Genomic DNA, 27,275 nt, shown 5'->3' with positions numbered 1-27,275 from the left:
ATTGTTGATAAAAAAAACAAAAAGACAGTTGGCATGTGTGTTGAAGAACAGGGCCTGTTTAGATTGGTCAGCAATGGTGAGATCAAGGAGCATGCCTTAGGTTCCAAAAGTGGACAAGACAAACACACTTATGGCATCAAAGGTATAGGCATTTAAGTTTGTGATATCTTTCTTTCTTTACTAATGAAATATTGGTGGATGGTCTTCCCAGATATTTATAATTGTGTTTGAAGCATGTCTTGCAGGGAAACAACATAAATTGCCTTTCAACAAAGGATAGGCTGGAAGAGTCAAGGAAGTGCTTAAGTTAATTCATGCACACAACTGTGGGCCAAGGAAGACATTATCAATCTCCAGTACCAGTTAGTTTTTTGTTTCTTGTAGATTACCATTCCAGAAAGATATGGGTATATGTCTTGCAGGAAAACAACAATAAATACCTTTCAACAAAAGACAGGCTTGAAGAGTCGAGGAGGTTCTTAAGTTAATCCATGCACACAATTGTGGGCCAGTGAAGACATTATCAATCTCCAGTACCAGGTATTTTTTTTGTTTCCTGTAGATGACCATTCCAGAAAGATATGGGTATATGTCTTGCAGGGAAACAACATAAAAAGAGATTCAACAAAAGACAGGCTTGCAGAGTCAAGGAGGTTCTTAAGTTAATTCATGCACACAATTGTGTGCCAATCAAGACAGTTTCAATCTCCAGTGCCAGGTATTCTTTTGTTTCTTGTAGATGACTATTCCAGAAGATATGGATATATTTCCCCAAACAAAACTCTGACTTGTTTCATGAATTCAAAAGTTTTCAAGTTATTGTTGACATGCAATCAGGTACAAGCATCAGAGATCTTAGCACTGATAATGTTGGTGATTGTTGATCCTGCAGTTTCACTGTTTTTTGTAATTAGGTACACAGAGACAATGCACCGCACCTTATATTCCACAACAAACAGGGGTTTGAGAGACAAGGAATTGCCCTATTATGGGGATGGAAAGATTCACATCAGAGAACAAATATGTTCCTAACAAATATTGGGCAAAGAATGTACACACAGCCATGTACCTGATTAAAAATTTTCCTATGAAGGTGGTCAAAACGATGAACCCCGGGAGAGGCTTGGTATGGAAAGAGGCATCTGGCAAGTCATCTCAAGGTTTTCGGTTTAGCTCCTTATACATGGGTTCCTCTTAAGAAGTGCAGCAAATTGGATTCAAAATGCAAGAGATTAATGATTAATGTTTACAAAGTATATTGTTGATATTGAAAATGAAAAAGGTTGTTTTAGTAGAGATGTGACTCGTGAGAACTGATGAAGATACAAGTTTGTTTCAAGTTAATTCAGACCACAAATCAGGTCTGTAAATAGTTGAATATTGTTGTGATAATCAGCTGTTATGAATGGGACAGCTAAGTGGGGTAGGTCAAACCTTGAGGAGTGAAATTCAAGAAGATCAAGTCTACTGGTTTTGAATGGAAAAATCTGAAAAAGTTATTGTTGAAAGGGCCCTTACTGGAGCTTTAGGCCACAATCTAAGGAAAGGTGGGGTGGTTCTGGCCATTTCAACTATTTTGCAAAATTTTGTTGTTGGGCATGGCACAGACCCATCCAACCGATGTGTATGGGTAACGATTTTGTTGCAGGACAAGGTCAAGGGGTTTTGTTCAGCACATGCTCCCACCTCTAGTACTGACAGATGTTCTCTTTTATAATGGATGGCTTCATCTCTTCCTGAAATGGATTGGATCCTTGATAGGGCAAGAGACAAGGATGGTCGTGTTGGCAGAGTCATTGCTAGGTCAAAAAAAGCAGCCATTGACCTGATGTAAGGCCGCTTTATGGGTGCATGATCCTAATTCGTAGAAAAAGTATGGACTATGCTGGATAATTCAGTTGGTGCAATTGTAGGCAGGGTAGGGACCAGCTTCAAGCGAGGTTGGATCAATTCAATGGACCCCAAGGTGGGCTCTTTTCTCTAGGAAACACCATCCTGTTAATGTGTTCATTGGTACTACATAAGCCAATCATCTGCCAATTCAGACCACCATTTCTCTAGGATAGCATGATGACTCTCTTCATTTCTGTGTCCAAGCTGAATGCTTTGCATCTCGAGTCTCCTGACTTCAGTGCTTATCCATAGAATATGAAACCTTGCCTTCCACCCTCAAGGGGCTAGAGGTTGGCTCATCTTGTGGGATGATGTTTTACGTCAGATGGCCCAATTCATGAGGTGCAGAAGATTGATTGCAAAGAAACAAAGGATGGAACTAAAGGAAGAACAGATGCGGTTAGACGAGGTTCCTGTTCTTGAAGGAGGACATACATGATATTGTTCCTCAAGAGGCTGCTCATTGCGAGAGGAATGTCCATGAGGAGAAGCATATTGCCAGGAGGGATGGAGTTCATGCCCACCAACAACGGAGTGATGAAGGGTATGTGGGATCTAAATTCTATTTTGACTACTTGCAGTGCAAAGCTTCCTTTAAGCAAGTTCTTGGGCTTCAAACTTCAAAGGGATGATGGGTCACTAGAAGAGGACTCTACAAAGATTAGGGATATGTTTGGGCTACATTTTCATAATACCTTCTCCTCACTTCAGCTTTCAAACAACGTAATTTATGCTACCAAATTTGTTGCGATGCAATTCCTAGGAAGGTTATCATCACAAAGGGGGGTAGATTGGAGGGTGATCTCTCTAAGGATGAGATATTTTTTGCCTTCATTGCTATGAAGAATAGAAAGTCCCCTGCAATTGATGGTCTACCTTAAGTAGGCAAAGTGGGATAATCATAGTTGAGGATCTCCACTCTACACCAATGAAGTTTTCCCTTCAAGGGCCTTGATGCCCTCTCTCAATCAAGGGACAAACAATTGACTCTAGAAAATACGACCAAAGATATAATTGGGGGCGAGGGGGTGGCGCATTACACTACTCAATATCTTAAGCTAAGGTACTCGTTATGTGGATGCACAGAGTGGTCTCAAGAAATGTCAGATAACAAAAAAACAAGATTTGTGCAAGGTTGATTCATTCTTGACACTATGATCTCTTCATAGGAAGCCATGGCATGGGCTAAGGAGACGAGCCAAGACACTCATCCCTTAGAATTGACTTGACAAGCCCCATGATAGAGTTTATTGGACATTAATCACCACCATGTTATAGTTCCTTGGTTTAGTTCCAAAAGTGTTCCCATGGCATACACCCTTTTTCAATGATCTAGCATTCACTTCCATGAATTGTATGCTCACAACGCACATCCTACTTCATCATTTAATTAGGCAAGGTTGCCCAATAATCCCATATTTGTGTGTTCCATAACCATCAAATATGCAAACAAGAGGTGATCAACAAGGAAAGCATGCATTAGGAAACCCCCAAACCAACAAGACAACCATCCAACTAAGAAAAAGAGAGATTAAGGACTTTCTTAGGAGACTAAGGGGTTTCCAATAGTGTCTTTCTTGTGAGATTAAGGACTTGAAGAAAGGGGTGAAGTATTGCATGAAAGAGGCAGTGAAGGTGCATTATTGTGTTATTAACGCCCGCATCAGTTGGGAACATTGGTAAGCATATCTAGATTAGAAAATCACTAATATGAGTTCTATTAGAGACAAGTGCAATTGATATAACAAGGCATTGTAGATTTGAGGAATTGGCAGAAGGAGGTGGATGCATTCATGGATGTTCAACTCAGCAGGAATATGGAGATATCCCATCAAGTTGAATCTGTTTAGCAACATCTGCAAAGGATGGCATCTTATCTAGGCATTCTAAATTCAGTCTTGGTCCATCATGTTCAGCCTCCCTCCTCTTTTGCCTCAGACTCTTCCTGAGTATCATCAACCCCTACACAAGATGAAAAGATCAAAGAACCAAAATCCTAGGAGCATAAATAAAAGATAGGGAAAAGTCATTAGATTGAAGAGGTTCAAAACCATTGCACGAAGCAGGGACGTTTTTTGGAAACGGGGACGTGGAAGCATCATTTCCCAAAAATCTAGGAAGTGAAGCGTCTCAGAAGCATCTACAATATATATATATATATATATATATATATATATATAGATATTAAAGAAAACATCCAAAATGCCAAATTAGTTGTAGAAGATATGGAAACATGCATATTTGTACATAAATCAAGATAGATATGGCATCCATTGTACACGAATGATTAATTATTCAAGCATCAACCATCTAGAATCTAGATTCTTCTCCTCTTGTCTAGCCTTTGCCTCTATACCTCGATTGTCTAGGTTTAGTCAACATTGCCCAATTTTGATCAAACTACCTAATCCAAGCCTTACAATATGGTAGAAAAAGCTTAACATGCTTGATCAATGATTTTGACTTGATTGAAAGGTCATTTTTTGCTAAGGGCATGCCAAAGGAGTTCAACAATTAACACCACCAACACTAGGGTATATATAGGGCTTGGTGCTCTTAATTAAATGTCAATCGCATATCCTCATACATGATATAATCTAATGAAATTCTAGAATCCCATTGATCCTGAATTCCTAAAAACTGTTAAATCTATTGAATTTTGAATAGGATATAAGATTCTATTTTCTCCATATGAAATCCGATGCGGCTGGAACCACTCTCAAGCATCCTGAGTCATTTCATGGTAATGTTAAAAATTTAAGTAAAAGGATGAAAATGAAAGATAAAAGAGAATGTCAAATGTGCCTTTACCAAAGAGAAAAGAAATGCTAAGAGAGTCCAATGTTGGTATGGCAAATGTGGCTGCAAAATCAAAAAAAAACCAAGAATGATGACCCCCTTCCATTCTTGAGGAAAAGCAACAACAAATTCCCATTTGAGAGTTCTGGTGGGAGACAAGCAGCAAAAAGAAAGGCAATTTCATTTGGTCCAGTGGACAAGATTTTTCAGAAGGAGAAACGGGAAGAGCTTGATCTCACCATTGCCTTTTTTTCTATCAAAACTCCATATCCTTTAATGTTGCACGCTCACTTCTATTTATTGAGATGTGTCGAGCTCTAACTTAAGGAGCTCCATCAAGGTATGTACCTCTTAGGTCTAAGAAGCTTAGAACCACATTGTTGACGAAGGCAAAAAAAGAGGTGGAAAAAATGCTTGAGCCTATTAAAGCATCATGGCCAATATCTGGGGTTAGCATTGTTTTTGATGGATGGACAGATGCAGCACAGCACCCACTCGTCGAGTTCATGGTGTCTTCCTTGAATGGTCCAGTTTTCTTGAAAGCAGTTCATGCACTTGGACAATATAAGGATGCACAATATATGGGTGAGTTGTTTATTAAAGTTATTAAAGATGTAGGTGTTGATTCTTGTGTGCAAATCATTACAAACAACGCACCTGTTTGCAAGGTTGTTGGCATAATTGTGGAAGTTAAATATCCACAAGTGTTTTGGACACCTTGCATTATCTATTCATTGAAATTAGCACTGAAATCCATTGCTTCTGATGTGTTTTGAATTGGTAACATTATTGAGGATGCACGGCATATCCGTAACTTTGTACAAAATCATATAAATGCCCTCACTATCTACAAGGAGTACAACAATCTATGTTGTGGATACACGGTTTGCCTCTTCATTCATCATGTTGAAGAGGTTGAGGGAGGTCAAGACCACTCTTGGGGCCATGGTTATTTCAAAGTTTTGGTCCTTTTGGAGAAAGACAGATCAAGTAGCCTCTAAAAGAGTGAAGGACACAGTGTTAGATGATGCTTGGTGGGAGAGAGTAGATCTACTTATTCAGATCATGGACCCTATCATTTCTTTGCTTCGATTTGCAGATACAGACCAACCCATCCTAAGAGAGGTTTATGAGGGGATGGGATTCCATGATTGAGTCTGTGAGGAGCATTATTCTACAAAGTGAATGCCCCAAGTATGAGACATCACCAGAGGCCTTCTCCACCACTATACAGGACATTCTTGTCAGCAGATGGGATAGGAATTGCACACATTTACACTGAATGATGGACCTTCCCGCAGATTCCCTCCTCACATGGATGGTGAAATCTCACAGGGGAGGAAAGATGCATTCAGGTGGGTTTTTTCAAAGTAGAGCATCCCTTGATGAGGTGCAGAGTTATCCACTAGCACTCGTCGATTTGTAGGGTATGATCTGATTAGAGGCAGGGGGGCTAAGAAGCCCTATTCTTAGTTGGCAAATCATGCGGCAACAAGCCGTCCTCTACAACAGTTAGCCATGAGGCTCCTCTCTCGAGTGACTTCATCCTCTTGTTACAAGAGGAATTGGAGAACATATGGGAATTTGTATAGTGTCAAGAAGAGCGGGCTTGAGTAGTCCAGGGCAGAGACAATGGTTTATGTGCACACCAACCTTCGTCTTATTTACAGGCAGAGGGATGAGTGGTTGAAGGGAAAGACAAAGATGTGGGATGTCTTCCCTGATGATATGGGTTTGGACAGTAGTGTTGAGTTGGCATTGGCCAACTTGGATCTCAATGATCCAATGCTAGAGCCTGTCATATTTGATGATGGCGATATTGTAGAGGGGTCATCCTACAGACTAGCAAATGCAGAGATGACTTTGGATACAGAGGAGGAGGATGTAGCAAAGGAGAGTTGTGGTGACCATGATGATCAGGACAGCGATGCTGATTTTGATGATGACTACGAGGATTGATGACTCATGAGTTATGAGCTACCTATTGCCTTGAGGCTTGTATACTTGTAGTAGTTTTGTATTCGCTATTTCTATTTGCCATTGGCATTGCACTACCTATGTAACACATTTTGATTTTGATGACTTAATGAGAAAACTATAGTATCTTTATCTTACTATCTTGTCTTTCTCCGATTGGATCATTGATGAATTGAATATGTATTATGATTTATCGTTTATGTCACAATTATATTTGTATACATAATGTTAATTTATAAATCTTACATGTAGATGAAGATCTATGTTTGAAATCAATGAATTTGTATCATTAATGGGAATTTGTGTAAGAAATATCTAAGTTTTAATATATATATATATAACGTATCCGAATGTGTCTTGTTCCCGGGGGTCAACATGTGCATATCTGATACTCAAATCCATGTATCCGCCAAATCCCAAATCCCCATGTTAGGTGATTCAGGTATATACCCTTCCACTTTTGACTTCAGTTTTGTAAATGTCCGAAAAAGAAAAAAAAACAGAAATGCAAATTCTCAATTAGAATAATCAAATATAAACAACTCACTACAAAATGGTTCCACACATACTAAATACACAATTTCAACAATCTTGTCTCAAACCCACTTCGAAGTAATAAACATACAATAAATAATTAAATGTCAAAACATTTAAGCCTGATGATAAACACACAACGAAAATGTGTAAGCTAAAAATAAATAGGAATATAAAAGTGAACTTTCTAAAATGCATCGATATAGAAAGATATTAAATGGGTAAGAGGAGCAGAAAAATATATAATAGTTTGGAAATGATGTCAACCTCATTCGATGCATAAGTCTTGAACCCCTAACCTGGAAATAACATGAAAAGTAAAAGTGTTAGGACAACAAAAAATTGAGCAGTACAAAAAGATTAAAAACTACATTCAAAATACAATAGTTCAGGCATCCTTTGAAAGCAGTATTACATAACAGGATATCTAAGTATAACATATAGTACTTTCAGATTATTCATTCATTTACACAAACAAAGATAGAATGTAATTTCTTGACCTTACTCTTGAAAGCATTAAAAGTAACAGGTTGAATGAGAACAAATAGAATTGCTTAACTTTTCATATAACGTATCAAAAGAAGTCAACAAAGATATAACATTTACCAAGAGAATCTAGATGCATTGAACTTGAAATATATTATGTAACCTAAAAGTGCAACTACAAACTAGTATTTTTAATATTACTTTGCTACTATTCCAGGGCAGAGAAAGGTTATCGAGACCAAACCATTACCCCAAAACCGGGAACCAGATTAGAACCAGAAAAAAACCAGACCAAAAACTGGTCAACCAAAATTTACATAGAATATTCAAATTTTGAAATGTACATATATATAATCCAATTTTAAGGTCACGGTCAAGCCAGGCATTAAATTGGTGTATGAAGCCCCCTTGTTTGTGGGTCAAAGGACCCTTTGTGCAGCAATATGATTGCATGCATACTCTACCACCCTCTGGATATACATACATACATACATACACAAACACACACACTCATATATATATATATATATATATATATATGAGTGTGTGTGTGTGGATCCATATGAATCCAAACCATCATACACAAATATGTCAAAAACCCTAGCCATGCTTAGCTAGTTGAATAGGTATTCCCCTCACGACCTAGCTTCTTGTCCAGTGTGCATTTCCCCTTACTTGACTTCTATATGATCCTACAGGTCATTAATTGGTGGTTGGCACAACATATGATTGATTGACACTAAGCCGTGTAGGAATTCCGAGAGCAAATAAAAAAGACAAAGAACCTGACCATCAAATCAAGAGTACTATGTTATTCGGCCCTTGTGCCCAAAAGCAGTAGCTGAAAAGATGGACATGAAGTACACTAAAGTGATGGACCAATACAGATGGATGGTTCCACAGATCTCAGCTCAGAATGCTCATAGGGGCAGTCATATCTCCACGACTTTGCCTTTTCATATATATGGCTAGGGTACATATAATTAAAATAGCATGTGCAATGTCTCTAAACCAAAAATACATTAACAAAGAGGGCTCTAAATGGCCTCTAGTGTCCAAAAAAAATCTTGCTACAATAAATAACTACATATCATCAAAATCATTGCCTATATCAAGATCCTCATCATCAATATCACCCTCTAAGTATTAAAATAAGATAGAAAAAGCTTAACAAGGCAAATTATGATTTTGCTTGAATGAAGGGTACATTTTTACTAGGGTCATGACAAGGGCGTTCAATAATCAATGCCACAAATGCTAAGGAACACAGAGGGCTTGGTGCTCTTGATTAAGTGCTAGTTTCATCCCCTAATACATGACAGACTCCAATGGAAACATTGCAACCTTGCCCTGAAATCCTAAAACCCGTTAAGTCTATTGAATTTTGAATGGCATCTAAAATTACACTTTCTCCATATGAAATCCAATGAAGTTGGAACCACTCTCAAACATCTTGAAACAATTAATGGTGATGTTAAAAATTTAAGTAAAGGGATGCACTTTAAGAATTTAACATTACCATTGATTACATAGCATTGGTATGGTCCTAGGGTTGAGCATTAGGTTGCCCCACTATAATCATACAGAATCAGCCAGTTCAGTGAAAAAAAGGTTAATTCAGGCCTAAAAATGGTTCTAGTCCGGTTCAGATAGCATTGTTCCAAAGTTACAGGTCCAGCTAAACATTAAGATAGGGAGGCAAATAATTTGTAAATTAGAGTTTAATGATGTAGAAGTGCTCTTAAAAATAAAATGTACAGCTCAAAGAGACATATCAATCAAGACAACAAGAACACATGATGCTTGAGAAATAATCATCACAGTAGATGAGTGCTTCAATATAGTAACAATGATAACCGTCTCAAAGGTGGGGCATTTATAATGGATTTCACGCAATAATGTTAAATTATATCTCTCACGCACGCACACACATTCCCCAATCTCTCACCACCTCAATCATAACATAACCCTACAGAGTTACAGACAAGCGCAAGCAACCCTTGTAGCAGGGTACATATTTCCTAAATTACTACCAGTGCTAAGAGTTTCAAGTTTCAATTTCAAAAATGTATACATGTATTTAATTTAAATCAGAGATAAATCATAAGCTACGTATGCAAATTGTTAACTGTGTTGTGCAAATCATAACATAAAGCTACAGGCTTACAAATAAAGCACAATAACTAATTTTAACATGATACACGTTACATGTTTCCTATACTGCCATGAGTCAAAATTTATAAATTCCATGCAAAACCAAAGAAGAATAGATTTATTATTTATACAGGAGATTAAACACTAACTTTCCTGATGTGAGCCTCTACATCAATTCTATTGTTTAAAATTTATAGCAAATTGCCTGCAACTAGCAAACATGGTTAGCATTAACCCTACTCGGTCTTCCAGACATCATTTTATGCATCTACCATGACAACTATCTATTTGAAAAATTACTCCACATAAAAATGTCATCAACTTATATCTCTCTCTCTTAAAAAAGCTAAAGAAAAGGATAGATGTAAAACAATCAAACCCACTATCATACTGGTAATTCTCACAATACAAGTTCGATAAAATTCAAAGCTATTTTCAAGGGTCCCACATGCCTTACAACATTTAAATACAAGAGAAAACACAAAATTTGGTCCTAATACTCTTCGAGTGACATCTCAACAAGCAAATTTCATCAAAAAGGAAAACATTAGTGATATTCTAATTAATGTGGTATCGCACATCTCAATAAGGGAAAGTAACCAACCTACTCAAGTCAATCACACAAACAAAGTTCCTTGTTCATAACCCCAACCTAGATCCATGTTAACATTGAATCTATCAAGCATCAAGAGGGATCAAATCTCTCAAGGTGCAAACCTCTTTTTTCGAGTGCAAAACTTGAGGAAAGGTTTGCATCACGAGAGATTTGATCCCTCTCGATGCTTGATAGAACCGGGGTTAAGATAGATCTAAGCTGGTTTCAATTATGCACGGTCACACAAAATTTGTTGAACATCTAATTATTCTGATCATTTTTGAATGGAGATCGGATTTTCCACAGTGTTCATGTTTTTTGGTCGACGTTTCGAGTCTGAAACTAGACTCATCATCAGGACAAAATGTGAGGAGAAAAGAAGGAACTGTTAGGTATAAATATGAAAAACCCAGTTTGTGAAGACCAATGGCCGACTCTTTGCCTCATTGATGATTTAATTTATTATTGTTATTTAAGATTTTTTTGATTTTACAATTAACTATTTTAATAACTACTTTGTTAATTATTTTTATTTTTTTATTAATAATACAATTTTTATGTTTTGTCTTATTTTATCATTAAGCCTCATAATTAAATTTTGCTTATTAATTATGGTTATGCTTATTGATATTTATATTCTTAATTGATTACAATGAGATTTTATTTTTATTATTATATAAGTTTATTTATTATTAATTTATTTGTTAATAAAAACTCTTATTTTGTAATTCTTAGATTATTTAGTAATATTCTCATTAGTATTTTAATATTCATGCTTTTTTGTTTATATTTATTATATGTTATTGTTAATGTTATTATACTTCTATATTATCATTCTGCTCCTATTATCTATATTATTCTTGATGTTACTTACTATGATATTAGTTCAAGCTCTTTTATATATACATCTTGTTATCTATTATAATTGATATTTATTATGATATTTATTAATGTTCTACTATATATACTTATTGATATATCCATTATTTATCTATTATAATAGATGTTTGTTAATGATAGTTGCTAATCTATATTATTATATATGTTATATACTAAGATATTTATTAATGATCTTCTAATGCTTATTATATCTAATATAGTTTATAATTTATAGTTTATTATATCTATTATATCAGATATTTATTCTGATCATTTTAAATATGCTTAATATGTCCAAGAATAATCTAGTCATTTTACTTTTAAATTTGCTCAATTACCTCAATTTGTTGAGATGGTAAAAACTAGATAACGTTTTTTGGGATTCAACTGCGTTAAGTAAGTCATTCATCTATGACCATTTCCATGAGAGGTAATCGTAACTAACTAATTTCTCATGATTTTTGAATAGTCCACTTAGCACTCATTGCATTGGATGATGCTCACAGGGGTGAAGAAGTGGGATTGAAACTAGTGAAATGAATCACATAGCATCAATCATCACTTATGGGGCTTGCACCCGGTAATCAGGACTTCCCGGGAGGTCACCCATCCTAGATCGCATCTAGCTCAAGCGCGCTTAACTGTGGAGTTTTCCCCACAATCAAGCCCACTTAGCTTGCTACCCCATTTGCAAAACCTTAGCAAGTATTGTGCCTCATGGTAAACATTGTTAATAAATTGAATGATGAAAAATGATGAAATAAAAATTTTGAATGCAAAGTGACAATGTAACATTGTTGAATGATAGAAAATGTGAATAATAAGAATGTAGTCAATTACAAAGTCTTTGTTGTGATCAATCTCAAACTATTTTCTTCTACCATTCTTATTGTCACACCTATTAGTTTTGCCATCTTTTCATATTGATCATTTGAAAAGGGCACTTAAAATTGTAGACCTTTCAAATATTTAACTCGAGCTATTGTAGTAAACGTCATACCTTGTCTCTCTCGCTCTCCAATATTAATAGTAGCTTTCTCCAAACTCAATCAATGTGACTTATGGAGTGTTAAACGCCGAGTAAATTTCAATGGTAGTTGTTTTCTATTACCTCATTTGAATGCAAAGTGACTAACTATGTTGAATGATGGAAAATGGGAATAATAAGAATGTGGTCAACTACAAATAGTTTACAAATTCAAGAAGTAAACATTTCAGGTAAGTGAACAATTTATTTAAGATGAAAATTCAAGTATTTTATTTATGGTTAAATTATTGTAACACAAAAATTAATGCACATCTCAATAATTTTTTGTGCATACCCTAAAATCAATGCATACAGTATAACCAAACAAATGGGATTAGAAATCAACATCTAAACTAAAATCAAAGCATCTAGTGAAAGCAATCAAATAGGATTAGAGATCAACATCTACACAGAAATCAATACATCTAGTGCAAGCAAGCAAATAGGATTAAAAATCAACATCTACACTGAAGTCAATGCAATCAATCAAATAGGATTAGAAATCAACATCTACATTGAAATCAATGCATCTATTTCAGTGAAAAACCAAAATATTCATGGCTTTCTAAATCCAACTCCTTTTACCTTTTGTAAAATCCTTGCTTCTTCTTTCTCTATGGTTAATAATGTTCAATATTATGCAATACTATATAACATCTGCATTTGTCTCTATGTTTCTCTTTCTTCTTCCCTCTCTCTCTCCCCTCCATCCATGTCTATATCCCTCTCTTTCTCCTTTTGTCCCTCCCTCTCTGTCTCTCTCTTCTTCCCTCTCTCTCCATATCAATCTCCCGCTCCCTCCCTCTCTCTCTCTCTTCCTCTCCCTCTCTCTCTTCCCCTTCTTTCCCCCCCTCTCTCTCTTCCTCTCCCTCTCTCTCTTCCCCTTCTTTCCTTCTCTCTCTCTTGTCCTCTCTCTCCCTTCCCTCCCGCTCTCCTCTCCCCCTCACTCTCTCTTCATCTCCCTTGCCACTCCCTCTCTCTCTCCACATTTTTCTTTGTCTTCCTCCCTCTCTCTTTTATTAGATCAATAAAGTAAAGAGCCTTAGCTAATTGATATTGACTCAAGAAATCACTTTAGAGAACCGCCGCTCTTAACCTTACGGAGCTTATTTATCAAGAAGGTAATTCATAGAGGTCCAAGGAAATAAGTGAAGTTAAGTGACGCTAATAATCAAGATCATAGGTAGAAGAAGTATCGTACGCTAATAAGAAATAAGGCCACCATTCCATTCCTTACAGACAGAGCTCTTTTGTTTCGGATGAAATATCGTAAATAAGACTTTATGTTCCTCTCCCTTTCTCTCTTGCCTTCTCTCTCTCTCCCCCTAACTCTCTCTCCACCTTTCTTTATCTATGTCTTTCTTCTTCCCTCCTTCTCTCTCCCCCTCCAAATCCATCTTTCTCACTCCCTCTCTTATTCTCTCTGTCGAGTCCTTTCTCTCCCACCCCCCTTTGTCTCTACCCCCATCTCTCTCTCTCTCTCTCTCTGCCCTCCAGCTCTGTCACTATCTCCCTCCCTCTCTCCTTCTGTCTCTCCCCCTCCATCTCTATATCTCCCTCTCTCTCCCCCTCCATCTCTATGTCTCCCTCTCTCTCTCCCACCTTTGTCTCGACTCTCTACCCCCATCTCTCTCTCTCTCTCTCTCTCCCTCTCTCCCCCCCTCCATCTCTATATCTCCCTCTCTCTCTTCCCCTTCTCTCCCCCTCCATCTCTATGTCTCCCTCTCTCTCATCTCATTATCTCTTTCTTCCATTCTTCTCTCCTCTCTCTCCATCTCTCCCTTGCCACTCCCTCTCTCTCTCTCCACCTCTATCTCTCTATGTCTTTGTTCTTCTCTCCCTCTCCAACTCCATATCTCTCTCCCCTACTCTCTCTCGCTCTCTCTCCATATGATCAAGAATTGTCACTTTGTGTAATCAATAACATATGTAAGGTATAATATAATAATATGTATAATGGAGATGATTATTATTATAATATATTGAAATAAATAATAATCAATGTCATTGATTATCATACCAATAATAATATATAAAGAAATACCCATTAAAGAAACAATAGTGTCTTAACTTTACATTATAGACAAACCAATTTCTTCCGATCAAATTGGTAGCTCTATGTCTTACATTTTACATTTTGTATTTTACATTACATTTTGCATTTTACATTATGTTACATTGTACATTTTGCATTACATTTTCCATTTTACATTATATTTTACATCACATTACATTTTACATTTTACATTTATATGTGTTTTAATTTCAATATTAATATGTCTTTGCTCCTCTCCATTTCTCTCCCTCTCCAACTCCATATCTCTCTCCCCTACTCTCTCTCACTCTCTCTCCATATGATCAAGAATTGTCACTTTGTGTAATCAATAATATATGTAATGTATAATATAATAATATGTATAATGGAGATGATTATTATTATAATGTATTGGAATAAATAACAATCAATGTTATTGATTATTATACCAATAATAATGTATAAAGAAATACCCGTTAAAGAAACAATAGTGTGTTAACTTTACATTATAGACAAACCAATTTCTTCCGATCAAATTGGTAGCTCCGTGTCTAACATTTTACATTTTGTATTTTACATTACATTTTGCATTTTACATTATGTGGTATTGTACATTTAACATTTTGCATTACATTTAACATTTTGCATTACATTTTCCATTTTACATTATATTTTACATCACATTACATTTTACATTTATATGTGTTTTAATTTCAATATTAATAATAACATATGAAGCCAACATTTTTTCCCAACATTTAAAAAATGTTGACGTATTTACATAACGCTCCAACATCTCCCCCATACTGGGCTGTAGTGCACCTCTGGGCGCAATAAGCATTGTAGGTACTTCCCTCTTACTTCAAAATGTTTTAGTTTGTTTCCAAAAAGCTTTGTTTTCCAGTTCCATATGGAGGGGATTTTATAATTTCAAATGGTTCTAAGATCTACTTTCAACAATAAAATAAATAATTATCAAGATGCATCTAAAATTGTTAAAAGTCAAAATTGCAGTGTAGCCTATATAGTATATACTTACTTCAGCAGTCAACAATGCATTAAGTCCATCTCGCATTGCTGCCAATGAAACTGGTTCCTATAAGCAATAGTTGACAGGTTGTTAACAATAAATCAGTTCTTATATGATTCATAAATGATAATATGCATGCTACCAAAAGATAACATAGTTAGTAGATACATATTCGGCAATCATTAATAGCATAATTAGGAAACTTCATACCTCAGCACCAATCCCTGCACTTAGAAGAAGGCGAATTTCCGCTGTATCTTCGAAAATTTGTATAGCACCAGAAGCTAATGATGCAATCCCTTCCTCACTAGCCTCCTTATATATTGAGTGATTATATGTTACAGTAGGTTGTTTCCCAATTATTATAGGATGACATACTGAACCCTTCTGTTTCCCATTTTTGGATGACTCTAGGGTTATTCTTGAAGAGTAAAACTGAAAAGATGCTTTGGCAACATGGAAAGCATCCCATACTTCTCCACCACCACTGCATGAAGGAAGACGTAAAATGGTTTAACTACTACATATTACAGTTACAAGAAATACAAAGTAGTGATCCATTTCATTTGTTATTAAAGAGAAATCTCCACTGTAGTCTTTAGATGAAGTTCCTTCAAATTTCAAAAAGATAGGTTCCTGAGACTTTTTGTACTAAGCATCGGTTTATGCTTCATTCTACAGAAAGAATAAAGAGTGCTTTATAGATATTCAACAAGAAAAGTTGAGAAAATTTCTGTAAATATGAAATATAAGTGACGAGAAAATTGGCAGCCAAGAAAAAAAAAAAAAAAATCTTCCTATTATGGGTGTCCATATTTCTCTTTAGTGGCCCTATATCAATAATATAGTAGAATCCTACTATCATTTGATAAGTAGGACGACAAAATCTTTTCAAGAACAGTTTACAAGATATTTGCTATAGCATTCTACTAAAAACTTAGGATTGCCAAAGAACTCATACATTTCATTAATATCAAACTAATAACATTGGAGCTTGAAAAAAATTTATATTTGATTGCAGTTCTTTTATAGTCATATAGATAAACAAAAATATACAATAAGGAATACCTTTGTAAAGCAGGCAAGAATGCTTGACGAAATAATGATGATAATGTTGTTGTCAGAGAAGCTTTCCAAACAATAACATTTGGTACGCCCTACAATATGCAAGTATTGAATCAGTTCCCTGGGATATAACCATATAATTGTTCTCATTTTAAAAATTGATCGGATCTTCCCCAAAAACAGTCCTCATGAGAAGAAACTGGTTCTGTCTCCCTATCTGAACCAGATAAAATAGTGCAATCAAGGATCTATGATGCAAACTATATATGTAAATATCAGAAGTCGATAAGAACTGAATCACCGCATTTGCAATATTACAAATGTCAAAAGGTGTAAGATGATGAGATAAGATAGGATTATTAAGGTCCGACAAATGACCACAATAAATAGATCAATGAGATTAAGAAGTACAGCCAGGTTCAGTGCAAGTAGGAGGGCAAAAGCAGCTCCTATTGCTACTCTAACAAAAGGAGAAAAATAGCCAAGTGCAAAACTAAAGTACAAAATGAGATGAGTGCAGAAATAAACAAAACCACAACACGCAGACAAGATGTCAAGGCATACTGCAGCTACAGACCAAGGATGATGAGGAGAGACAGGAAGACCCCGAGCCAAGTCATCAATCATCATGTAGGGGCCAATGTACATACCTTTGAAGACAATGATTCTCCCAGCTTGTAGCTGTCAGACATCTCCAGACAAACCTATAGTCACAGCGCAATTAAGTATCATAGAAGGAAAAAGATAAAGGCATTCCAGAATTGTATACCATTAACTTTTACTAACATCATCATCCCATAATGAAAGCCATACGAGTATTATTGCAAAGAGCTCTTTGGTTGATATATTGTTTGATTAAAATTGATAGGATTGTAAGTAACTTCCTAAATGTTATAACCATAAAGTAATAATTAATAAATCATGATAAAAGGCAGATTTGGGAAGAATCACAGATACAACAATCACGAAATTGGAATTTAACATGCCACTATGATTTACATTTTAAGCAAAATGAAAGCTCACTTCAAGTCGCAGTTAAATTCTGCAAATAACATAACTTTTCATACAGATTAGCCTGATCCATTGTCAGTGAGCTGTACTATCTGCCTATCTGAAGATTCAGACTCTCAGCTGATAAAAGATTGTCTGAATTCAGCCAGATTAAATCTCAATCTGCCACTTTTTTTAATTTTCTGAACATATCTATTTACATTACAGTCTATGTCAGACTGTGAAACCTATTAGTGCAATTACAGGGTCAATCATTTTAGGAGCAATATCTTTAATTGATTCATAATCTGAAACCATCATAAATGGAGTGGCCTCCCAAATCAATGATTTCCTTAAATAACAGACTAGTTCTTCAGCTCCTTCATTTCCAAGTCTCCTTTAGCTTTAATTATTTTGGTGGAAAAATCCATATGTGTGCCAATATTGTTCACCCAGTAAACTTTTAGCTTAATCTTCTAGTTCTGGTGCATTGTAAACATACCCTCCAGCCGATCTGCTCCAGCATCATAAATGCATACTTGCTTTCACTTATTTTTTTAATAGATTCTTTTGCTTTTCTAAGTTGCAAAACAATATTATTGACATTAAGCATTCCGAATGGACTATTCATATATGTTTTTTGATATCTACAAATAACCTGTTCATGGCAAACTAGAGACCCAAAAACTATTTCACCTCCTTTAATCTGAGAAATATTATGCCTTTATAGATTCCAACGTGCAATCATAAGTAAAGGCATATATACAGGTTTGCTCCTTGAAGATTCAAAATCCACAGGTTTGATCAAGTCAGCTTGCAACATCCATGTCAACTTCCAACCTTTCTAATATTTCAATCACTTTGTTTATCATTAATATATCTTAAGCATCAAATACAGTTAGCACTTGTCCTACAAATATTGATGATCTTCAGATTACCAAAAAAATACCAGTAATGTATCAATATGAAATTGTTAAAACATTTCCCTCAACTATTATTCTAACAGATATTTGACTTCTTATCAATTTTGCCTGATCTCATGGCACCACTATATATATTATTGTAAGAATCAATTCTAAATCTCATTTCAGCATTAGAAAATCAGTTGCAAAAGCGTGTCCTTCCTGGTTAATAAGCATGGTTAAAATGGTGGTTTTTAGCAAACATCTAAATATCTTTCAAATTCCCAACTGTAGCTTTTTCCAATTTGTTGATATTCCAACCCTGCACAGAATCCAGAAAGCATATTTCTCATCCAACAACTTTCCTGTCTTCCCATAATGGGGTGGAATATCAGAAACAATTTGAACAGCATCTTTTGTCCCAACAACATCAACCACTGTTACTAACATAACTACAATGTATATTTAACAACAACAACTAAACATGGTTCTGCCAAGTTAACAGTCAGCAAAATGCTACACACCTGATATTATAAAGGGAAGAATTGTTGTGTTTCAATTACTTCCCAAATCCAAAATGATATTTGTTGTGTTCCCATTACATAATCAAATATAAAATGATAATGTTTGCCCACACCTTCCTAGGTTCTAAGCATGCTAACTTTCCCCTTAGCAACCATGTTTGAAGGGGATTAATTAGGAGGTAGATAAGTGCTGTCAAACTTAAGAACTGCAGGGATCATTTGCCTGAAAGTTCTTGACTTGGATCCATCAATAGCTACTACATTTGCCACATAACAAACCAGAACTTATTTTGCTGCATGAACAATGTTCTGCCCACATGCTACAATTAATCATTGGCACAAGGCCCAAGACATATAGCAACATTCTGAAAACTCCACACATGGGAGGAGCATGCCCGTCTAGATATGGGTAATTGTCATGACAATTGCAACAAGTTGCTGCAAGACCAGAGAGCAACAGACAAGTAAGCTTATGATTTTGTAACATTATTATATTTGTTAAAGGTAGCTTCTATATAACAAGCTATTAATGATTTTATTGGTAACTTAAATCTTAAGTTAGGGTTTTGCAAGGGTTTTTGCATCACTGTTCTTATAAATAGAGATTCCACCCTCTCTCATGTGTATCTCATATCATATTATCAATTCAATCAACCAATTTACTGATGCCTCAATTACTTGGATTTGCAAGTGCAATCCAATCTTGGGTGTGAAGGTGCCCCCACACTTTTCTTTGTTTTTTCGCTCTTTGTTTCCATATTTCAATTCAGTTATATCAACAGGTGCTGTTGCAATTCCATTTCATGTATTGGCACACTGCAAACTCCACAGAAGTTAGAACTTTTCAAGTTGCAGGGTACTATCTAAACCTAGCCTTCCTTTCTGACAAGTCCTTCAATCCTGATTCAAAAGTGATGGAAGGCTAATTCCAATGCATTCAGATGATCCTGGTACAAGTCACGTTCTATTCTGTAAATAACAACTACAAAAGTATAAGAATGTGGAAGGATTTTTTTGCTATCACATTGCAATCCCAGCAAAGAAAATCCTTTCACTGGGACCTTGATTTATTTGTTTATCTTGTTTTCTCCTTAATATTATCAATAGTGTGTCATGGGAGGGTTATTTGAGAGCTGAGCCAAACCTACAATGTTTCCTGTTGTGAGTGTAAGGAGTATGTTTGACTCTTGAGCACATCACTTAACGAACACAACCAATTAGCACAAAAGCAGATGAAAATAGTTGGAAAGTTTAATTCTTCTCAATGATAATATATTTACTATTTTATTGAAAATTAAAATCAGTCTTGATTTTGATTTCCCTTTTTTCAATTCAAAAGAACCCAAATTAAAACTTGAAAGTTCATTGATTTGTCAAGAAGCGAGAATGATGACTCAATCAAGATACACAAGGTCAATACATCATCAATCCAATCATTATGATGAGGAAACCATCATTTGAAGAGGATTTCAATTGGCTTGACAACAAGTCAATAGGATTTCATTTGAATTTTGTAGTGTTCGATAGGATGGGAATCTAACCACTTTGTAGATCTAGATAGAGAATTGGGCTGAAAGATAGAATTTCTGTTTGGCTGAGCTTAAAAGATGTCATATTAGGGTAAGAGAAAAACTGGACTCTTTGGTTCAGGCCAAAAACAAAACATCCAGGAGATATACTGCTAATCTGGGTTACAAAGTGTTAATTGCTTCTGAGGTTCAAGAGGGGGGTCGGTGGTGGACAAAAATGTGGTTGATAAGTCTATTTCCTGGGATTTTTCGATGGAGCCAGGCAAGGCCCAGCTGGGTTTAGCAGTGCTGGAGGTGTCTTTACCATTTCCGAGGATCATTTTATTAAGTTTAAATCAAGTTCAGGCCCTGGGTTCAATAATTTTGCAAAAATGAGGGCTCTTCAATTTCTTCTAAAATTGGCTTTGGAAAGAGTAGTTCAGCCATTTCAGTCTTTAGTGAATTGGCTCTGGTCATCAATTGGATAAAGGAGATCTTCAGATTAATTGTGTTTACTTGCAGCCTTTGGCCGATCAGTCAAGACTTAACTAGACATTGTGATCATCTCTTTCACAAGTGTACTGAGAGCATAATACAGAAGCAGATGTTTTTCCAAAGGATGGTCAGCAGATGGGGGCGGGGATTATAATTCTGGAAGCTTTTTTTGGGCAGTGCTTTGACTCAGTCAAGTCAGGCTGTATAACTGTTCCTTATTTTCACATAGCTTTTTAATTTTATCTTTTCAAAAGACTTGGAAGTTTTTATTTTACATATATTATGTAAGGAATTTATAATAGGCCACGTGATAGAAGTCAGTTACTACAAAAAAACAAAAAGGGTCTTTGAAATGATTTTTCTTGATTCCTCTTACAGATTCAATGTTTTTCAAAAGACTAGCCTGTCAACTGATATTATTTCAGGGCTAGTTACATTGTTCAATTCAATTGCATTATTTTAGGAGGTTGTAGAAATGATAATAATCCAGCCAGTCCATAGAAAATGTATATAATCAAATAATTTTCTAAATGCCATTGTATAATCCAATGGTGATAAAGGTTTTCCTAAAGGCATTGTTGTTCAGAAAACTTTCCAGTTATTGGCTCCTATTATAGATCTGGCTAATATTGGGTGTGTTGAACAGCCATGTGCGGGTGAATTCTAGTAGTCTCCCAGTTAGAAGATTGACCCTCCCCATTGAGATTAGGCAGTAATAGCTTCCTGTAGGCAGAAATGTCTTTTTACCAAGAAAATTTACATTTTCTGGCCTTGGGAAGATATAAGTTTATAACTCAAGAGTCAAACCTACAATTGGGGCATAGAATGAACCTTCCCATGAAATATCCAACGAATAATATGTTAAGACATGACAAATTACATAGGAAACAAAGTCACCTCGACTCTTTTTCAATAAAAAAACAAAAAAACAAAAGTTATTTACTATAACATAATTATTCTATGCACTTCACGAAAAATGTTACCACTATAATACAAAAGATTGAAACATATTTGCCTGAATCTACCTACCAGATTGGGCATTTTTCCTTTAAATAATGAAATAATATCATCAGCTTTACAAAGCTCTGAATCTCCAAGCATAAGAGGTCCAAATTCTTGTCTTGAAGAGTCTATTTCTCCTGAAAAATACACAATAGTGGGTTGCAGCAATTCCAACCTCTGCTGCAATTCATCCTTGGTAAAAGGCTCCAAAACTTGTACCTGTATGAAATAGCAAAGACCACTTTGCATCAAAACTTCTAATCATGTTAAATTCCTCTACCTCTCTAGTTCTTCTTAGAATATGAAAAATTAATGTAGCTGGCTTGTGCCAAAAATATTGCATAATTTGAATATATAGACAAAATACAAAGTAGTTTGGGTGGGTCAACTGGGGCAGGGTAAGGAATATCTCTTTCTTAACTCAACAAGCAGCCCATGTCATCATCAAGTTACAACGGTGAATATCAAGTTGCAATTTTTCCCTACATCAAATGGTCAAAAAATGTGATGCCACTGAAAATAGTGATCTGGCTTCCTTCTGTTACCAATTCATTGGATTACAACATTGTTAAATAACAAGGGAGATCCCAAAGTTGTAAGTTTTGTCTATCCTACTCACTGAAACATCCACCGTGAACAATAGCTAGGAAGCTCATATACAAACCAGTCAGACAACCCTTTCTTCGCAATAAATCAGAAAGAAGAAAAACATATCTGTTTGGGTTTCCTACGTGATTGATACACCAATATTTAGATTTAGTAAGTTGTAAGTTTTGTCTATCCTGCTCACTGAAACATCCACCGTGAACAATAGCTAGGAAGCTCATAAACAAACCAGTCAGACAACCCTTTCTTCGCAATAAATCAGAAAGAAGAAAAACATATCTGTTTGGGTTTCCTACGTGATTGATACACCAATATTTAGATTTAGTAGATTGTTAGTGAAATTCACCTACCTCACATGCATTTGCATGTATTAAAAGAGGTGTCATTAGTAATATGGCAAATTTATAATACTTCACTTAACAAATTTCTTTCTTTTTTGCATCTAGGAATAAGTTCAAATTCAGGTTAAAAACACTCATTAAATATTATTATTCTTTAACTGATTAACAATGCAAAATGTTGGAACTTGGCGGAGGCCGGAGCGGGAGGGGTTCTGTATAGCCCCAATGGAGAAATAGAGATGAAATTTGCATGGGGATTAGGAACCAAATCAAACAATCAAGCAGAAGCCTTAGCCCTTTGGCAAGGATTGGGCATTGCAAAATCCGTCAGTTATGTGTGATAGGTGACTCATTGATGATAATCCAAAAGTGTCACAATCTCACCGAAAGCTTAGAAGAAAAACTGCCATCAATATATCATCAGATTGGGGTGTTAATCAAGAAATTTGATGCTATTGAATTCTACCATGTAAAGAGGGAAAATAATCAAACAGCGGATGAACAAGCCAATACGGGCGCTAACCTTGAGCAAGGAGTGATAATATATGACCAAAGCAATCCATCCTTTTCTCATATACCATGAAGCTTCACATAGTATGGGATGAGTCCCTTGCATTAATGATGCAAAAGGAATTAAGATCTGTCAACAAAAAAAATGACAAAGACCAAGCCCAAGATGCAGACAGATCTCGAAGGGTGGAATTACAGTAAGCAGGACAGTAGGGTTCGAGTTTCCAGATGGAAGCTCAAGGAAGAAAACGTCATGCTGCCAGACAGGTGGATCCCAACTCGGCCTGAATTTAATCTCCGCCTCAAATCAAGGTTGGTAGGTACTCCATTTGATCTTAAGAAGTTAATTCTCCATGCGAGCGTGAGCAAGGTGACGGTTAGAGGGATGGCAATTCAAGATATGAATGCTCAGAGAAGGGTCGTCGGCTATCAATTCGCAGAGTCCAAATTTGGAGGCGGCATAGATGGTGGCATGCATTATAAATGGAGCTTGCAAAGCAGTGAGAATGATGTTGGTTCGCGCTAGAGGTCATGCAGTCTGCACCATGGGAGCTCCAGATAGCAATGGTAGCGGGAATGTTTCAGAGGAACAGATGGAGGCAATAAACTTATAAAGTCGAACCTCTTGGCTCTTGTTGCCAAGGTCAGTGATCAAATAGTCTCAGAGGCTCATTCTCATTTTGTTCTGGTCTCTTGTCAATTGGACGATCTGCGTGGCGGTGTTGAACACCTTCAGCTGTTGGCGGAAAATCTGGCCACCAAGATGGAAAATCTGACTTCCAAAGTGGACAATAGAAGTCTCCGTTGAAACTGCTATAGTGGGTGTCCTCAAAGAAGTCTTCGGACTCTCTGACGCCCCCTCTCATGGTGAACAGGTAGTCCCACAAGATGGTGAAGAACTTGGAATGTCAGCGGAACTCCCCCTTCAAATGGAAGTCAATAAGGATGAACCAGCAGGAAGCCCTGGAGCTGAGGATGCAAGCAGCGGGTAGTTATTTAGCAGTTTGATATCTCAATTTTGAATGTTTTGTAACTATGTAGTATTCTGTGGTGTCTTCTGGAGACTTTATAAGTCAAATGTTGTTGAAATTATAATAAAGACAAGGCAGGGTAGAGGTATGTTGTTTTCTGAAAAACGTTGGAACACTGCTGAAGAAGAACAGTTTTGGTTGTAAATGAGCTGGCCTGTTTTCCAGTTAAATTAATATAAACCTACCCGTTTCTTTTAAAAAACAATGAAAGATGCAAGATGGAATCAAATACAAAATTCAAGTAATTCTAAATAAACTTTAAAGTATAAACAAAGTCATCATAGTTCTCGATAAAACATTGGAGACAGCAGCAATAGGCCAGATTTTCCATGTGATTGCGGCCTTGACTCCCCATACACAGCCACCTTTCATAAACACATGACTACACTGAGAATTTGAACTCGCCAATTTAAACTATAAGTTGACATATGCTCCCTATTGACCCATGACACAAGCATTCATCAGCAATTATTAAATCATAAGACATATGGGTAATTATAAAACATTACACCAATGAAGACTAAAATTTTAAACTGAAATGGCATGTGCACGAAAGTTGTTGAATCAGACGCACTTCAACATTGATAAAAGTTTAAAACTAATATTGAAGTTACATGATTATACTCTGAGATTTTGAAATCGCTATTTTCGATTGGCATGTGCTCCCTACTAACCTATGACACAAACAGTCATCGTTAATTACCAAATCATAAGACATAGGGATTATAACCAGATATTAAACTTTTGAACTGAAATGGAGAACGCACAAAAAAATTGTTGAACGGGACACGCTTCAACATTGACAAAACTAATATTGAAGATATAACAACAATAACAAGCAATTGCTGTGCAGACAAAACTAACTTCTCATTAGTCATTGATAAACATCCTCAACTACCATTTGACCCAAGAAACTTCGCACATTAAATCATTAATAGATTAAACAGATGATTCACAAATACCTATTTATATATACAACTTGACAACCACTTAATAGAATTTTTCGCACAACTTTTTGGGCACTGATCAAACTCATGGATCAAGCATAAATCCAAGCTCATTAGGCACCCCCACATTGTCACTGTGACATTGGAGTTCATACTGCCTGCTTATTCATTTTTAATCATCGTTCATTTGCATAAGTTTCGCTCACAGTATTTCCAGTGACCGAGGTCAAAATCCAAATCATTTTCTCTGAAAAGGATTGGGATGAATGGTAAAAGTCCATTGCTTTACCCCTGCATCCCTGAAAGAAAATACAAGCTCTACATGTAAAAGTGTTGGCAAATACTGTCACGACTTTGTTATATAACATTCTATGATCAGTATAGACAATCACTTTAACTGCACAAGCAAGGCACATTTTCATAGTTCAAGCAAGCAAAATAACTTCCCATTGAAATTTTGAGTTGCGACAGTTAAGTGCAACACACCAGAGCCTAACATGGCATTGCATTTTAGCGGGGCTTTGCAGCATTTTTACATTAATTTGTAACTCTACGGGACTCTACTAAAATCAAGGAAAAAGAAGAGTCATCCAGTCGATCCTGCTTTAACCGCCACGCACCTTGATTAAAGCCAAGCACATTGAACATATATGTACATTTTCAGCAACGTGTATATATAACATAAAGCTACTACCCAATTGAAAAGAAAAACAACAGAGACTCGTGATCAGAGGCATATGTTAAGCAGTAAAAAGAATCATCTTCCCACTGAATTCCGTAGCCCTGGGAAGACATTCCGAAACTTTAAAAACACGAAAAAGAAACGGAATCCATTTGAAAGCTCGTGAACTACCTCGAGAGAACACCTGGAGGCAATCTCCGTAAACTCCCTCGCCCTCTTAAGCATCTCGCCTTCTTCAATCTGTCCGGCCTTCTGGAATCCGTTAGCTTCATCGGCCTTCAACCCCTGAGCAAAAGCCTTGCGCTTCCTGCATATTACGACCAGAACATTGCAGGCCGGCCGGATGCGCTTGGGCGACACATGTTGAGTATTAGACATCTGCGGCAGTCGCTCTGCCAAAAACAAACCAGAGATTGCAAACACAGTCGGCTACAGACGAAAATCGAAAATCCGAATCAAATCAGAGGCCGATTTCGGGAAATTACTCCACGGCCGGCAGAAAAATCAAAGTTGCAGGGCCTGATCATGTCTGCGGGGGAGTAAAATGAGTGCGGGGAGGACCGAGATTTCCATTAAAGGGCCGAATCTGAACGCTAGGGTTTGATCATTCTTCTTATTCGCCGTCGTCCTGGCGGTCTTGCTTTGGTGGAGTATTTGTTATCTTTTTTCCGTTCGTCTGATTTTTTGCCTCGGAATTCATTCACAACAATCAAAGTCAATTCCATTTGATCCATCCAAATCCAATTCAATTCAATTTACTTTCTTTTCTTTCTTTCGTCCTCCTCTCCTCCGCCTTCAAATCCTTCCCTTCCCTTTTTTCATTTCATGCACTTTTAAATTCCATTCCTCCAAAATCGCATTCATTCTACTCTCTATATAAATTGCCACGCAAAGAAACCAAAGACCATTTTCTTTATTTCACAATAATTCCACCAGCAAAAAAAAACAAACATGCATCGAGATTATTTTGGAGAAACCACGTGACGAACTCTAACAGCCGGAGATTTCGGTTGTGTGCGATCCTATATTCCCGTCAATTGTGGTCAATGCGTTCTTTGACTTCGGAATCCGTCAATTAAGATGTGACGTTCAAATAAAAAATTTCAAATGACAAACTGCCAAACTAAATACAGTGTAAAGGTGTAAATATTACTGCACTGTTTGGTACGAAATATTCATTTCCGTAAATTTGATAGCGCACCTTTAATCCCTAATGTAAGAGATGAATGTGTAAAACATAATTGAAATAAAAAATTAATTAAT

The 27,275-nt window shown here is 36.3% G+C and overlaps 1 protein-coding gene across 1 annotated transcript in view; it reads right to left on the bottom strand.

The window, feature by feature from the left end:
* The window catches only part of LOC149220637 (ARID/BRIGHT DNA-binding domain-containing protein), a 107,077-nt gene extending 80,198 nt beyond the window's left edge, over window positions 1-26,879 (bottom strand). Inside the window, exons 1-7 of the mRNA XM_089384844.1 lie at window positions 26,184-26,879; window positions 21,923-22,114; window positions 17,125-17,178; window positions 16,478-16,566; window positions 15,620-15,896; window positions 15,419-15,475; window positions 7,471-7,502 (exon numbers count right to left, since the gene is read on the bottom strand). Of these exons, the coding sequence (XP_089240970.1) occupies window positions 7,471-7,502; window positions 15,419-15,475; window positions 15,620-15,896; window positions 16,478-16,566; window positions 17,125-17,178; window positions 21,923-22,114; window positions 26,184-26,390 (908 nt within the window). The 5' untranslated portion in view covers window positions 26,391-26,879. The remainder of the gene's footprint in view (window positions 1-7,470; window positions 7,503-15,418; window positions 15,476-15,619; window positions 15,897-16,477; window positions 16,567-17,124; window positions 17,179-21,922; window positions 22,115-26,183) is intronic.
* Between the last annotated feature and the right edge of the window lie 396 nt (window positions 26,880-27,275).

The sequence above is a fragment of the Pinus tabuliformis genome, chromosome Q (assembly GCF_031772625.1).
Source record: "Pinus tabuliformis cultivar Carrire ecotype Pingquan chromosome Q, CPIR1, whole genome shotgun sequence".
NCBI classification, from domain to species: Eukaryota; Viridiplantae; Streptophyta; class Pinopsida; order Pinales; family Pinaceae; genus Pinus; species Pinus tabuliformis.
Note: the sequence above shows the minus strand (reverse complement) of the source record. Positions and strands in the feature narration are given on the sequence as shown.